Source organism: Marmota marmota, unplaced genomic scaffold (assembly GCF_001458135.2).
Source record: "Marmota marmota marmota unplaced genomic scaffold, marMar, whole genome shotgun sequence".
NCBI classification, from domain to species: Eukaryota; Metazoa; Chordata; class Mammalia; order Rodentia; family Sciuridae; genus Marmota; species Marmota marmota.
The window spans coordinates 7,806,916-7,823,022 of NW_026000020.1; the positions used below are offsets into that span (position 1 = coordinate 7,806,916).

General features: G+C 43.1%; 1 protein-coding gene across 1 annotated transcript in view; it reads left to right on the forward strand.

The window, feature by feature from the left end:
- The window catches only part of Acoxl (acyl-CoA oxidase like), a 335,479-nt gene that overhangs the window by 229,949 nt on the left and 89,423 nt on the right, over positions 1 to 16,107 (forward strand). Inside the window, 1 exon segment of the mRNA XM_048810372.1 lies at positions 6,339 to 6,450. Within this exon segment, the coding sequence (XP_048666329.1) occupies positions 6,339 to 6,450 (112 nt within the window).

Here is a 16,107-nt window from a genome sequence, read left to right on the forward strand (position 1 = left end):
CTCTCTCTCTCTCTCTCTCTCTCTCTCTCTCTCTCTCTCTCTCTTTTGGTACCCTGGATTGAACCCAGGGGCGTTTAGCCACTGAGCCACATCCCCAGCCCTTTTTATTTGTTTAGTTTTTATTTTGAGATAGGGCCTTTCCAAGTTGCTAAGGCTGGCTTTGAATTTGTGATCTTCCTGCCTCAGCCTCCAGAGCTACTTGGATTATAGGCCAGTGCCACCATGACTTGCTGCAGCTGGCTTTTCTAAATAAATCTGACGGTAAAAATTTTCTTCTAAATGTATCTATAGATTCTTTGGTTTCCCCCCACAGGCAATCATACCATCTGCAAATCATGATTTTCTATTTCTTCCTTTTCAGTTGTTTTTCTTCTATCCTTTTCACATCTTACTGCAAGGCCAGGAACTTTGGTGCAATTGGATTAGAAGTAGACACAGAAGGTGTTTGTTTGTCTAGTTCCTGGTTTAAAAAGATGAGTTTCACTGTTAAAAATGTTGGCTGGAGCTTTTGCTAGACACACTTGTTATCCTAAAGAAGCTCCATTTCTTATTTTTAACACATTTGCGTTATTATAGATGATGAATTTTTCAAATGAATTTGCATTTATTGAAATGATCCTACCTTTCTGTATTCTGTTAATTTGATAAATGACCTGTCAGTCTCCTAGTGCTGAACTACCCTGACATTCTGGGGAGATCCTTGGCTTTCTCAGGCTGGGTTATCATCTTCATGTTCCTGGGGCTTGGCTTATTCGAAAGGGAGTGGTTTTATACTTATTGGCTCATAATTTTCCGTTCTTCAACGTCCCTGGTTTAGATTTGTGTCAAGGTTTTACTCGTCTCCTGGAGCTAGTTTGGGAGTGCTTTCTCATTCTGTGGAAGAATTCAATTATTTGAAAATGATCTGCACTTGGGGGAATATTTTAAACTATCAGTTGAATTCATTTCATTATTTTAGAACTGTTTAGGCTTTTCCTCTTGTGTAAGTTTTAGTAATTGTACTTTTCTGGGAATTTATCCACTTGGTGCAAGGGTTTTCATACTATTCTGATTATCCTTTGAACTTCTGCGGGATCTGTGGCTACGTCCCCTTTGTCCTCCATAGAATTATCTCCAGCACCTTCTCCCTTCTCTGCTGCTGCTGCTCAGTATCACCAGATGAGTGTTGGTTTATTGTTACTATTATTATTATTTTTCACACCACCGACTGTTCCCTTTGTCGATCCTCTCTGTTGTACCTTGTTGTCTATTTCATCTTTTTACATCTATAAATATGTCATCTCTTTCATTCTACTTTTGGAGAGCTTACTGTGTTTCTTTTGTGTATTTTTAAAAATATATTATTTTTTATTTGGAAGCAAATACAAAATGATTACTCTCTCAATCCCAATGTATTGAGCTAATTTCCAGAGGATCTATTCATGAGACAATACCGTAATGCAGTCCTGATTAAAAACATGGAAAATACAATAAATGTTTATATGGGACTTTTCGTAACCATGGGGGCGAAGTGAAATTTAGAAATCCGTAGTCCCTTCTCTTCTTTCTATTTAAAAAGTTGCTGCTCAGGCTTCTGTTTATTCCAACCATGGTTTATCTTAAAGCTTGAAAACACGAGATCCCACATCCCTGGACTATTTTGCTGAAGTTTCTGTTAGCTTTATGTCTCAATTGGTTCTCGCACACTGAAGAAACTCGGTGCATCTTTTTAAACATTTCTAGCCCTGAGTGGGCATTGTATAACACTGATGGTTTTCTCTCCAACTTATTAGTTTGAAAATTTTCCAGTATAGGAGGAGTCAAAGGACTCGCACAGTTCTCCAGCAGAGTCGGTTTCTTCCTTTCAGGAAACTTGTTCCCCAACTGGTCACAAATCATCTGCTCTTTCATTTCTTTTCCAGAGAGCACAGCAGGGCTTGTTTCCATCATTTGGAAAGCACGACGTACTCTCACACATATGCAAATCTATATTCCTAGCAAATTTTCCAGGACAGATTTGAGATGTGCCAAAGGCAGTATTCCAATTGTAAATATTTGGAAAGTTCTAGCCCATTTATTTTTGTCTCAGTTATTAACCTCCAAAACAGTACACATGGCTCCCCCACACATCCGGGTCCTGCTCATTCACTCCCTCTGTGCTTATCTACTTAAATCCCCACGCTTTACTTACCCTGATTTTTACGTGAAGGAAGGAATTGTCATGGACACATTTCCAGCTCTCTCTGTCGCTGGCCACTGCCCCACACTTGGACACAGCAGGACCTGGGCTGAAACCCCTCCAAGTGAGCAGCCCTTTGCAGGGCCACCCAGAGGCTACCCCTCATTTGGGCTGTGAGGGGATTAGTCTTTGTCCTAGAAAGACCCCATGAGACCAGGTGCTGCTTGGCACCTGAGAGGGCAGTCCCTGGCTCTGCAGACAGCGCCACTCCACCCCTGCTCTTCCCAGGGAATGCGGCCTCCCTCTGTCCCCAGGGAGCCTGCCACTGTCCTCCTCACTGCTCTCACCAGCCCAGGGATCCCAAAGAGGTGGTGAGTGTTGAGCAAAGTCAAGATCCTGTCCTGCACTCCTGGGCCTTTCCATATTATGAATATTTTCAAATATTCAGCAAAGTTGAAAGGCTTTTACAGTGTGTCTTTCGCTGGGTGTTGGGGGGAACCTGTCATGGAGAGGCTACTGTGAGCACATAACTGTTCTTGCCAAACCACCATCACACATACACAGTCACGTGCCACTCGATGACAGGGACGTGCACTGAGAAACACAGCGGCTGGCAGCCTTGCCGTAGTGTGAACATCGCGGGGCACTGTGTGAACCTTTTGGTAGGTCTGGACCCAGCAGTGGCCTTGGGGCAGTGAGAGGCAGGAGGCCCCTGCTGGTGGGACTCACACATGCACAGCAGCTGACTTTCCACGGTGCACCCAGACAGCTGTGAGAACGTAGGAGAGCAAGTCCGCAAGCCAGGACCAGAGGTTTCCCACCAGGATCCAGGATTGGGTACTGCACATGGTAACATGTGCTTTTAAAGGACTGGCAGGCGGCACATGTGTTTACACCAGTGTCCCCACACACGTGAGTGATGTGCTACAGCCTTATGATGGCTGTGATGTCACTAGGCCACAGGAATCAGCTCCACTGATGCTGTGGGATAATCAGCTAGGCAGTCCATCATTGACTGAAATGTCCTCATGCAGCACATGACCATTTCTCCATGCATCAGTCCCTGGCTCCTGTGTCCATTCTCCTTCTCCTTATGACGCATTTCAAGGTAACCTGCAGGTATGGCCAGATCTCTAAATAATCCAGCAGGGACATCATTCACTCAAATTCAACATTTGGCTGTGGTTCTCTTTGTTCTTCTGCAGAAAATTTACATGCAGTGAAATGTACATTTGTTTTGCATTCACTGAGTTTTGATAAATGCACACCTCTCTGGAACCAACACTCCTGTTAAGGGCTAGTCCATCACTGATCACTCCAGAAAGTTCTCTCTGTACCTCTCAGTCAATGACCACCACTCCAAATGAAGCCATCACTCTGATATTTTCCCATTGCAGGTGAGATTTTCCTGTCCTAGAAGTTCACATAAGGGGAACATAGAGTCTGACCTCCTTTGCAGTGGGCTCAGGAACCCCGCAAGATCCTTTTGGAGATTCTCTATGGTATCACGTGTCTTTGTCCTTTTGATTGATGAGGAGTGGTATTTTACTTCATAGATTCTCTGGGATTTGTTTTCTATTCTCTCATGATGAGTAGACACCTGAAATGTTCCCACTGGGTGTTCCAGTACAGTAAGTAGAACAGCCATGGACACCTCTAGTAAGCCTCTGTGAACACTTGTTTTGTCTCTCTTGGGCAAATACGTGTGGAATCACTAGTTATAGCATAGGTATTTGTTTAGCTGTATGAGAAATGGAGAGAATTTCTCCTGAAGGGCTTTGCCATGGCAGAGGTGTGAGGCTCCAGTCTCTCTACATCCCTAGCGACATTGGATGTCCATGTCATTAGTCATCCTGGTTTATGCATATTGCGACCTCACTGTGGCTTTCATTTGCATTTCCCTCATGACCCATAATATGCATTTGCATATAATCTAAATTTTATTTAAATATAGAGTCATTTCACCTCCTTATAAAACACAGTGACGAGGAGGTTGCCTTTAGCTATATTCCTATTTTTCACACTAGACGAGTTCCTAGGGCTGCATGTGTGGTTGGGCCTGACACAGGACTCGGAGGGCCCGGTAGGCGAGAGCCTGTCGCACAGCAGTTTGTAACCTCAGGTAGGCAAATGCTGACATGCAGTGAGCATCCCAAGACACAAAGGCAGTCCTAACAACAGCACTGACAGCCTCTAGGTCTCATAGTGACAGTCCCAGAAAGACTAAAGCTTGCTTTTCAATTAACTAAGAGTTCTTTCTGCCTTCTGAGAAATAGACAAGCAGAAACTCAACCGTCTGAAGCCCAGATTTAAAATAAGCATTCACAAACAGTAATTTGAATTTCCTGATAACTGCACATAAATAACTTCTACTTGCCTTCCCTGTCTAAATGGGTGATTATTAATTCAGGATTTGGCGTTCTCCAAAGCACTGTATCAAAAGTGTCTCAGAAGTGCTTCTTGAAGTTTCTCTCCTGCCTCTGATTGTCAACAACAGCTACTTGAGTCTTTAATTTTTAATGACTGGGAACCTAAGTTATTTGGGTACTATAATAATAATTCACTTCCCCAGAATGTGGGAGAAAGGGAGGGCCAGATGTGGCTGTGCTCTGGGGACCCTACGTGAACTAACCCCTCACCTTTCTATAGAAGTTATCTGCAAGGTTCAGGGGGAGGGCCACAAAATTAGCCCAAAAGGCAGAGTTGATGGGCAAAATCTCATGGGGTGACAGTTTTGAGTCTGTTTGTGATTAAACCTTTTAACTCCCTGTGACTCTTGCCAAATGGGGAGAGTGGAAATTACTACCTGATGAAGAAAGTAACATCATTCTTTTTTATTTCCTTTTTTGGTATCAGGGATTGAACCAAGGAGTGCTCAATCACAGCCCCACAGCTCCACTGCCCCACAGCCCAGCTCTTTTTTATATTTTATTTTGAGACAGGGTCCTTTGCTAAGTTGCTTAGGGCCTCACTAAGTTGCTGAAGCTGGCTTTGAACTTGCAGTCCTCCTGCCTCAGCCTCCCGAGCTGCTGGGATTACAGGCATGTGCCACCATGCCCTACTGACAGTCTCACCATGAATCATTAACTTGCCCTTGCCCAAGCCCCGGAGGGCTCCTCTCCCTCAAATACCGGTGCTCCCCAGGATAGAGCCGAGCTTGATGGTGTTCTGCCTTTGTGCTCTCACCAGGTTACTCCATATTTCTGAGCCTCAGTTTCTTGAGATATGTTCTAGTCAGCTTTTTTTTCCTCTGTTATGAACAAAAGACCTGACAAGGACAATTTTAAGGAGGAAAAGTTTATTTGAGGGGTTACGGTTTAGAGGTCTCAGTCTGTAGATGGCCGACTCCATCCTTGGGGCTGGAGGTAAGGGAGGACATCAAGTTGGAAGAGCATGTTGGAGGAACATGGCACCAGGAAACAGAGAGAGAGAGAGAGAGCTCTCCTCGCTACAACAAAATATATACCCCAGAGGCACATCCCAGTGACCCACCTCCTCCCCAACACCCCACCTGCCTACAGTTACCACCCAGTAATCCCTATCAGGGGATTAACTCACTGATTGGGTTAAGGGTCTCGTAACCCAATTATTTCTCTTCTAAACCTTCTTGCATTGTCTCACACAGGAGCTTTTGGGGGCCACCTCATATCCAAACCATAACAAGCTATAAGTTGGATAATAACTCCACATCTGAGGATTTTTAGACTATCAAAAAATTAGCAGCCAATACTTATCACAGATCCTGATATGTAATGTATTTTATAAATGTTATGCTTTGTGACCTAGACATATATATTTGATTGTTCATATTCAATTGCAATATTTACTTATCAATGATTGAATATATTATCACCTGATATAAATTATATAGCTGTTAATATAGACTCTACCAAGTATTGAACATTACTTATACCACAGTAGTTAATGGTAAGAATAGAAAACCAAATAACCTCTATACCACAAAACAAAAACGTAGAATAAACTAGAACCAACCATTTATCAGAAAAATACTAAAAAGAAACACATGTATAATCAGTGAGAGAAGGGACAGGGAGAGGATGTGTATTTACACTGCTTTCTCCATGGAGAAGGAAAAAAAAATGGAAAACACGATTTCTTTCAAATGAAATTCTTTGGTGAAACCAAAATAATAACGGTGGCCATTGTATTTCTCTTCCAGTTTCCTGGCATTTAATACGGATGCGATTGGTAACCTCGCTTTTCTGTTGAAGGCCGTGAATTTCCGCGAGAGGGTTCTTCAGCAGGGTTTGGTGGCCAGAATTTATTACAAGGTAAAGATCAATCATGTTGTATTTCTTCCTTTTGACTAGTGTTTGAGGCCCTCCTAGCTGGTGAGCTAGCTGCTAAATTTAGCAGAGGCTGAGTCAGCTTAATTACAGGCTTGGGAAGGGCCAGCGCGGGCAGCCTGAGCTCTGGGGCCAGCACCCCCGTTTAACCCCTGCGTGTCTTTTACCGACCGTCTACCAGCGTCATTCGGCTGCCGTGGGAGGTGACGAGTGGGGTGATTTTTAAACCCTTATTGAATTGAAAAGTCATTGTTCCACACGAATGACAAATATATTGCTCTCTGGGGGAAAAGGTTTATCAGTTAACGTAAAGATTAGCATCGTCTTAATTTCAAGTACCCTTTTTCCTATGAATCTGCAAAACATCATCCTTTGTATAAACGCTGGTGGGAATCCAGAGGGAATATCCATCATGTGCAATACTGGAAGGGTTGGTCTGAGGAAAGGTAACCCCACCCAGCAAAGTCCAGTTGTCCTCTGACCCAGCATAAATAGCCAGGAGACCCTAGGCGAAGGCTTTGCTCAACTGATGTCTGTCTTGGCTCTGTGTCCAGGGCTTAGCATGCTGTAGCCAGAACCAGGCCCCTGCTCTCCCTCTGCACAGGAATTAGGTACCCAGGGGTCAGAATTGGGTGCCTGCAACTCTCCTGCTCTGGTTCCTCTCTTTTTATATCAATTACACTGTCTGGTTTCCCAGCACAGAGAGGGTAGGAAGGAGAGGGTAGGCAATGCCTGGGGACGGATGTTCTCTCAGAAAATACTCTAGAGGCAGAAGAGTCCTGGAAGCAGCCCGCGGTTCCTCGTGGAACAGAGTCACACTGGGTGAGAACCTGCTGGAAGCAGAGCTGTGGGCTTGCAAATCAGTTTGCCCTCCAGGCATCCATCTGAGCTGAGGCTCTGCCAGACCACAAGGGCACAATCAGATGGGTGCAAGTAGCTGCATGTCCCCTGGCCTTATCACACATGAAACCAGCCAAATATTAGAGAAGAATTTAATCGAAGCAAAAATGCTGTACTTGGAGAAGTACATGGAAGACAAAGAAGATGAATAAATGGCAGAAGTTCGTATAACAATGGAGAAAGGGCAAGGGTATCTGGGTATGGTGGAGCAGACCTGTAATCCCAGCTCTGGAGGCTGAGGCAGGAGGATTGCAACTTTCTGAGGCCCTAAGAAACTTAGTGAGACCCTGTCTATAAATAAAAATAAAAACAGGCTTGAGATGTGGCTCAGTGGTTAAATACCCCTAGATTCAGTCTCTGGTATCAAAAAAAGAAGAAAAAAATAAAGAAAAAGAAAGAATGAAAGAAAAAAGGAAAGGCAATATGTAAACTAGCCTCCCGAGACTGTAGGAGAGCCAGAGCTAAAACAGCAAGAGAAGAAAATAGACACAGAGTGAAACTGCGGCAGAGCCAGCCTAGGGGTGGCACGTACCCTGAAATGTCCAGATGAAGGGAGCAGAGACGATCATCATCACAGCCATAATGGAAAATATTTCCTTAGTGTATAAACATCCCAGATGTTAGTGGAAAAACCCTGAAATCCAGAATAGAGAATATCATATAAGCAACAGACTGAGAGTGATAGTTTACTCAAAAAGAGTGATCAGACGCAGTTTCACTCACATGGCTTTTCTAGAAAATTACTCAAAAACCTACTCCATAGGACATTTAAAAGAATCAAAATCAAGTCAATAATAAGGTTCAATATATGTGTTTTTTTTAAATAATGACAAAATTAATATAGATGCTAAAAAGTTTTTTTAAAATAATGAATTTAAAAAAAAACTTGAGTAACTGGTTCTGCAATAGATTGGATCTATCCTATTTTTAAAGGTAAGAGGAAAAGTAAAGTGAAGACATGCTGAAATTCATATTTTAATCACAGGGTAGTTGAAAGGTCTTGTTTTATTCTGACTGTGATATTAGATGAACTCAGATTAAAGTATATATTTCATTAAATTGAAAACTAACATGAATACTGAACACAGGATACTCATTTTTCAAATCACCATGGAAGACGAAGCAAAGAAGATAAATAAGTGGCCAGAAGTTCGTATAATCAGAGGGGTTGCAAAAAACAGCCCAGAAAGCGTGTCCTCAGAGCTGCTTCAGGAGTTCCTACTGCTGATCCTTGGCTGGAGAACTTTTCCAGGATTGCTTCCCAATCTGCTTCCCATTAATTGTGATATGGCCTTTGTCTCTAATTTGGCTCAGTGTAGTAGCCCACTCCCTGACCCTGGAAGATTAGCGCTTTGATCTGGGACTGCATTGATCTGGTGATTCCTTGAAAACAACACTTCACAATATGATCTCTAGGTTCAGTCCACAGTAAACCATGGAGAGGAAGCTTTGATGCATTTCCATCCTGGAAAGGCAGAAATCCCTCCAGCTCCCACCCTTGGAAGGTAGGGATTAGGTTTAGAATGGGCTACAACGTGAAATAAAAGTGGTGTCAGTCCTCTCAGTAAAAGATGAGAAAACAAATCTAAGTACATTCTGAATAGAAGCAAATATAATGGCTCTGTATACATTGGTATATATATCACAAAATAATTTTCAAATATACTTTTTAAAAGAAGATTAGTAAATACATATTGGGTAATAACAAGATATTTTCAGAAAGTTGGTGTCTCAGGTCAGGCTGCCTTAGCGAAGTGCCACAGGCTGACGGCCTTAAACACTGGGAATTTATTTTCTCATAGTTCTGGGAGCTGGAAGTTCAGGATTGAGGTCCAGAGTTGGTTTCCCTGAGGCTTCTCTCCTTGACTTGCAGGTTGCTGTACTGTTGTTACCCCTCATGACTGTCCCCCTGTGCATTTGCACCCCTGGTGTCTCTTCTTATGAGGACACCACAGTCATATTGAATCAGGGCCTACCCTAATTAACTTGATGCCATAGGAAAAGACCCTATTGCCAAGAAGGTCACATTCACAGGTAGTGGGAATTAGTACTTTAAAATGTCTTTTTGGAAGATACAATTTAACCAGTAGCAACAATGTTAATTTTTTAAATGGCTTCAAAGCAAAAATATAATCTAGGGCACTCCCAGAAATGTATGGTCTAAAGATAAAGCCCAAGGTGTGAGTGTAAACTCTTCTAAAAAACTGAGAAGCGTCAAAGGTTGGTCTTCAGCCAGGCAAAAGGCCCTTTGAAGAGATTAAAGATATGCTTCACAGACCCTCTCCAACTATAGAGCTTCTAGGAGGGTTAAGGCCACTATCTGAAGCCTTATTCATACACCAATGGTGTAATGTCAAAGAGACTTGTGATGTGGTTCTTGTCTAATTGATTGAACCTCCACAAAGATTCACAGGAGACGCACAAAGTTTTTAAAAGAATTGTATCAGCCAAGCCTCTTTCAGCTCATGCTGGCAGGGGCTGAGACAGTACAAAATGAATAGAGCCTGTGAGCCACCAAGCTTCTGCCGTCAGGAAGCAGACTGAGAAAAGCATCCAGCCATGAATACATGCTGCCTTATACGAAAAAGGAAGGATGCCTCAGAAGGAGGAACCAAGAGCCCAGGGGTGGAGCCAAGAGCCATAGAGAATAAATTTCCCCTGAGTTCAAGTAGGAGTGAGGCCTAACTAGGGAAAGTTGCCTGGCTGAGTTCAGATTGTTTTAATTAAAAAACAAACAAACAAACAAAAACAAAACTTTTTTATTTTTTATATCAACAGATAAAATCCCACTGATCTTAATGAGACAGACTCATTTAATGCCTGCTGTGAAAACTCTGTGGACTTGCCCAGAAGTTCTATGACCTGAGAGGCTAGCCCTCTTCTTCCCCCACCTAGTGAAATTCCGTACACTGTTTTCATCGTAGATGTGCTTTCCACATTCCTCAGCACAGGAGTCATGTTTATGCTACTTGGTGTCCATTTTGATTGGAGCAGAGATGATCATTGTTAGATCAGCCTGGGCCAATCAGATCCTCTTTTCTGTAACTAGGGAATTGGGACCAAACCTTTAGTTATGTTTTGTGGCCATTGGCATCCTAAGATGTCCCCAATCTCCATTTAGTTGGATATAATGCTAATTTAGTTATTTTGGAAAAGTACTGGCTGATGCTACTATTAATACCTTCTGAGGAATGGACAACAATCTGGTCCTTTGCAAAAAGACCACTATGACTTTTGAGTTCTTCCATGATTTCAGAATTTCTATAGACCACTAATGCCTATGTTCCTTCTTTTTGAACAAGAGCAGTTATCCTGTCCTGTCCCACCACTATACGTTGGCCATGTGGAGACTTGCCTCTTTAGTTCAAAGCAAGAGGAATCCTATGTGAGGAATAGCACTTGACTGGGTTTAGATGATAAGATTCTGGAATTTGAGCCAATACTATAGTGGTATAAAACCCTCGTGGGAAGGTGTGAATGTGTGTTTGGAGGAATGTGAATCATGGTGGGCCAGAATGGCCAGGATCCAAGATGGCCTTCAGAGATCTTTCCTCCTGATAGTCAAACCCTTGTATCGTCCCCACATTGTACACAGGTTGGTCTGTGGGAGTAATAGAGCACACAGAGGAGAGGGTGTCTGCTGAGAGCGGGTTGTAAAAGATACTGTGGCTTGTGCCTTAGTTTCTCTATCTTTGTCTCTCTTCCTCCTCCCCTCTCTCTGTCTTCCTCTTGTCTTTCTTTTTATTCTTCTCTCTACCTCTTCCTCTCTCCCTCTCTCTTCCATAGTTCATCCTGGGGAAAACCATGTCATGAACAGCCCATGTAGCAGGGAACTGAAACTTCTTACCCAAAGTTCTGTGAATGATCCTGTGAGAGTGTCCTCTAGCCCTAGACAATTCTTCAGAGCCCACAAGGACTGGGACAGTCAACAACTTGACTACAGCTCACGTGACAGCCTGAGCCAAAAGCACCCAGCCAGGCCTGGGTTCTTGACCCCCTGAGACACAATGTGTAACATATGAGTCTTTTTTTTTTTTTAATTTTAAGATGCTGAATTTGGAAATAATTTGTTGCATAGACATAGATAACAAATACAGCATCCCAAATAAAAAATGATTCAAGATTAGTATTAAGATATACGTTTTTCAAAACAAACTATATATATTTTTTCTAAACCAATATTTCCACTTAATAATATAGTGCAATGCCCTTTTATGCCAAAAGAACATGACTGCATTGGATTCCGACGCTTCTTGTTTTTCAGTAATTATGGACTGTGCTATACTGAATCCTCAACAGCGCAGTGTTTAGACTTTATATACTGCCAAATTGTTCTCTACAAATGTTGAACCAAATTGTACTTTCCCAGCACCATATCAGGGTTTAAATCTCTCCATGCTTATTTTGCTAAAACATTCTCCAACATTCTATATTCAGGAATCCATCATATTCTTTTCATATGTTCATGTTATCCATACTAGAAAAATAGATCCACTGTAAAATATCTGCTTTAATTCTATTTCAGCATAGTATTGGATGCTCATTGGAACTAATGAAACATTCAGAAGTATATTTTCTACCTATAATTTTTCCCTACCAGAGGAGTTGTTTATTTTTTCCTAAGTGTCTGTTTTGTAGTTCGGAGAGAAGAAAACCTTTACACACACATGGATGTTTTCTGAGTATAAAATAAACATTAGGCATGTAGTGTGGTGGGGAAAATATGAGGGTTTTAGAATCAATGAGGATTTCCCACTTCTGAGATGTAGTTTCTCCTTTATAATTTGGGATAAGAAAAATGAGTGTAATACAAACTTGCTGCATGGATGTAATGAGATGAAACATGTAAAAAACTATTTTAAAAAGCTATAAGTCTTACGCTCATGTTAATTCTTTTAGTTACTGCCATTGATGTAACCATTTTTATGGTCATTGCAATTAAATATCGTTGAGCTGGATTTTCTAGGGCTAGGGGTGTGGGAAGACTGCAGACATTGTTAAGCAAGGCTCCTGCCTGAGCTACGTCACATCTAGTTTTAGCCCAAGGCAAAATGAAGTAGGTACTAAGATAAAACCTGCAAAGTTAGAGAAAGAATGTGCACTTCTATATTCTAGTGTATATTTCTGGCCCAGTTTTTTGCTCAGCTAGCTATAGACTGGCATCTGTCCACCTGTATTATTTTGGAGCATCATGAAATAAAATGATTCTGTTTAGCATTTGAACATCTGGCCCAAACAGAGTCTGGACAATAGTCTTTGGGTGCTATCCAAGGAACGGTGATTTCATTGGAATTCCACATTCCCCTAAAAATAACCCTGTGATTTAGTTCAGAATCTTTAAATAAAAGAGGCAAAAAAAAAATATGAATGGGCTTCAGAAATATGCTTTTCTCCTCAGCTCTTCAGTAATCCTCTGGAATTTTCTTCAAAAGCACATTTCACTTTAGAGAAGTTGGGTCAGCCTTCAAAGAACATTCTAGAACCCAACTTATTCTGGAGGAACTACCTGGTCCCCACCAAAGAATTTGAGCTTGCACTCCTCTGAGAATGCATTTCCCCCTTGGAGTCAGAGTGTCACTCAAAATGGGGCCAAGGATTGCCCTTGGGGTTGCTGGTGGCCATGGAGCAAGCTCTCCCTTGATTCCCTGGAAGCATGCATCTCCAGTTTTCCAAAATTGTCTGCAAACCCCCTCTCATCAAGGCTGCTGCATCACTTTCCCTTTGGTGGGGGAGGGGGAACAATGACCCATGGCTCATCACATTGAGAACACCCTGGTAGGGACTTCTGTCATTCTACAGAGAAAATTTGTCTAGAAAAAGGTGATCAGTAATCAATACATTTAGCCAATGACTTTATTTTCAAATATGCGTGACTGAAGTCAGAAGAGGATGAGGCAGCAGATGGCTGAAAACAGCCAGTCAACCAGGGGCGGAGTCGTGTCTGTTTCATCTCCTGGAACCTTCTCCCACCCGTCTGTCTACTCACTCGTGTGTGAGAGTCCCCTGGGAAGGGTCTCTTACAGCCACCTGAAGCAGGATACCCTCAGCACCCTGCCAGACTGAATCACAAGGCAAGGGAAGGGGAAGGGGCTTGTCAACGAGCACCATGAATTTTCATGGAAATCCAGGGGAGTGTGCTGGCTTGCTCCCCACTACCCAGGGGCTTGTTCCTTATTCAGGGCTCTAGATGTGAATGGGGATTTGATGGAGACTGGCAATAAGATGATCAGAAATGGAACATTCTGCCTTCTATTTAGAAAAATTCCTGTCATCTACAGTTGTTATTGTTGTGACCAGTGTACGACCTGACTACTCTTTGAGTGTGCATGACTTTAAAGCTCTTGATTTAGATCTTTAAAACATAATTAAAACCACAGTGCTTTTGAAACGGCGGTCTTTGTAGCAACAGTATCTTCACTTAGCTCATTTGGCTGGGCTTGGGAGTTCATCTAAGTTCTCATTTGTGGAAAATCCAAGATGTCTGTGTTGATAGCTGGAGGCACATTCATGGTGCTTGTGGAGGAAAAAGGCCATTGGAACATTCTTCAATCAGTCCTTAAGAGCCTTGGTCAAGGGGTAGCTGGTAGATGCAGAGGGAGCTGGAACATATTGTTGTGGGTGAACCCAGAGAAAGTTCAGAGTTGATTTGCTCGTATTCCATGAAGAATTTAAGGGTAGGAGTGGGGGACAGAGTGGTAGTAGCCAGTTATTAGAAAGTTTCATTTCCAATAATCTGCATTTGTTCAATTTCTAAAAACCAATACAACAACCTGAATGGCGGGTATTTTACACACACAAAAAAAAATCTCATGGCTCAGAAATGTCAAGAACTTTGTTCCAGATTCTGATCATCAAAGACAGGAGAAAGGATTAGAACCCAAATCCCTGAGCTCACAGTTTGCATTGAGCTTGATGCATCTTCTCACTCTCCGGGCAGAGCGGGCAGGGAAGCTGGCCTGAGAGAGGGGACCTTTTTGTGTCTTCAGAGCACATCAGCTGCCTGTGCAGAGGCCGCTTTGTGCAGAACTGAGGCTTCCTCTCTGCTGACTGGTGCTTGAAAGTCCTGGATGTGGAACATGTTCCTTTTACTCAGTGAGCCATCAGATTCAAATCCTGTCTCTCCTGAGAGAGGGAAAGGGTGATGTCCTGGTTAGTTACATGGTGGCCCAAGAAGGAGTAGGTGATGGTCTTCGCCCAGGAGAGGACAAGAGGGAGATCCAAGGCAGGCTGAGGCCCCTGTTGTTTCCCACTTCCAACTCTCTCCATCTGTCTCTCACAGAGAAAGCCCTAAATCCTCTTTCTGGAGAAGTTTTGAGAAGGTAATGGAAGAGAAAGGAGGAAATGGAGGTAAAGGTAAGGGACAGGGAAAGAAGTCACAGTCTGATCAAGACACCGAGGGAGTCATGGGGCTAGAAGGGACCCCTGGGTCCATCGAGTCAGACCTGCCTTCAGCCTGAGGACGGCTTCCTCCCGGATCACAGTCACCCAGGGCAAAGTTGGGACAGGGCTCTGACTAGGCAGATGGCAAATATCTATTTTTCTTCAAACTTCCACCCATTATTTTTAGCAGCCGTCAGTGGATCTTTCTGGGTCAACCCCCCTCGTGTTCGCCCACCAAGGATTTTCTGTTTTCCTCCTTCCTACCACCTTTATTAACTGGAACCAAGAGGTGTTCTTTCTCCCCCAATTATTTATGTATTCCACTATTATTTGCATCAATATGTATCCATAGATATTCATCTTGCACTTTGTGTTCTAATTTAATAGTATGGAGGTGCCCCTGCCTTTTTTGATCATTTTCTCACTTTGGGGCTCTTTATGCAGCATTCCTGCCAGCCCTGTAATCCATCGTGTCTCCAGGGAGCCCTGGGTCCTTCTCTTGGAGAATGGTATTTAAAAACCAATGTATGGTCACAGCACTGTCACTGCTGGGGACTGTCCAAAGCTGGGAAGTCAACCTGTGTGTCTGTGAAGTCACATACATTAGAATCATGAGCTGTGCTCATGGCTCTGTGTCCAGGGCAAAGGGCTCATCACTGCCACAGTCTGGCTAGGCACAAAATCACGAGCCACCACACAGCTTGTAGATTCAAACAGCAACTCTTTATTCCCGAACTCACACCAGCCGTCTATAATCACGTTCTGGGGAAATCCACGTTCTCTGCCCAAATCCACGTTCTCTGCCCAAATCCACCTCCACTGGGCTTCTATCTCCCAAAAAATACTGTCTGAATCCCGTGAGAACTCAAGGGGAACTCAGGCAGCAGGATATGCCCTATTCCCAGCAGGAATAATCTTAAACCTTAAACCTGGAACCTAAACTGGGAACGCCCTAAACACGATTATCTTAAACCGGGAACACCCTAATCCGCCTTGGTCCTTGAGCAAGGTCACCTACATTCAATGTCACTGCAACATGGGGTACGCTGGCAAGGAAATTGTCATACCTACTTGGCTAATGGCTCCCAGCATCTCCCCCCTTCTGATTAATTAAACAAGCAATGTGGCTTAAGGACCGTGCCTGGTAGGTTGTCCAATTCAACATATGTTTCTTACCCGTCATCGGAAAACTGACCTTTAGGCGTCAGCCTCCTGTCTTAGGTTGATACCACTGCAATTGAATCATACCCGTCACTGACTACCGGTCCAGCATACAGCCATACTTGTGGATAGGTCTATGCACCAGTGGGGGGGTGAGGTTCTTTGCCTCACCTCTGTTGGCCCCCAAATTTGGCCTTGGTG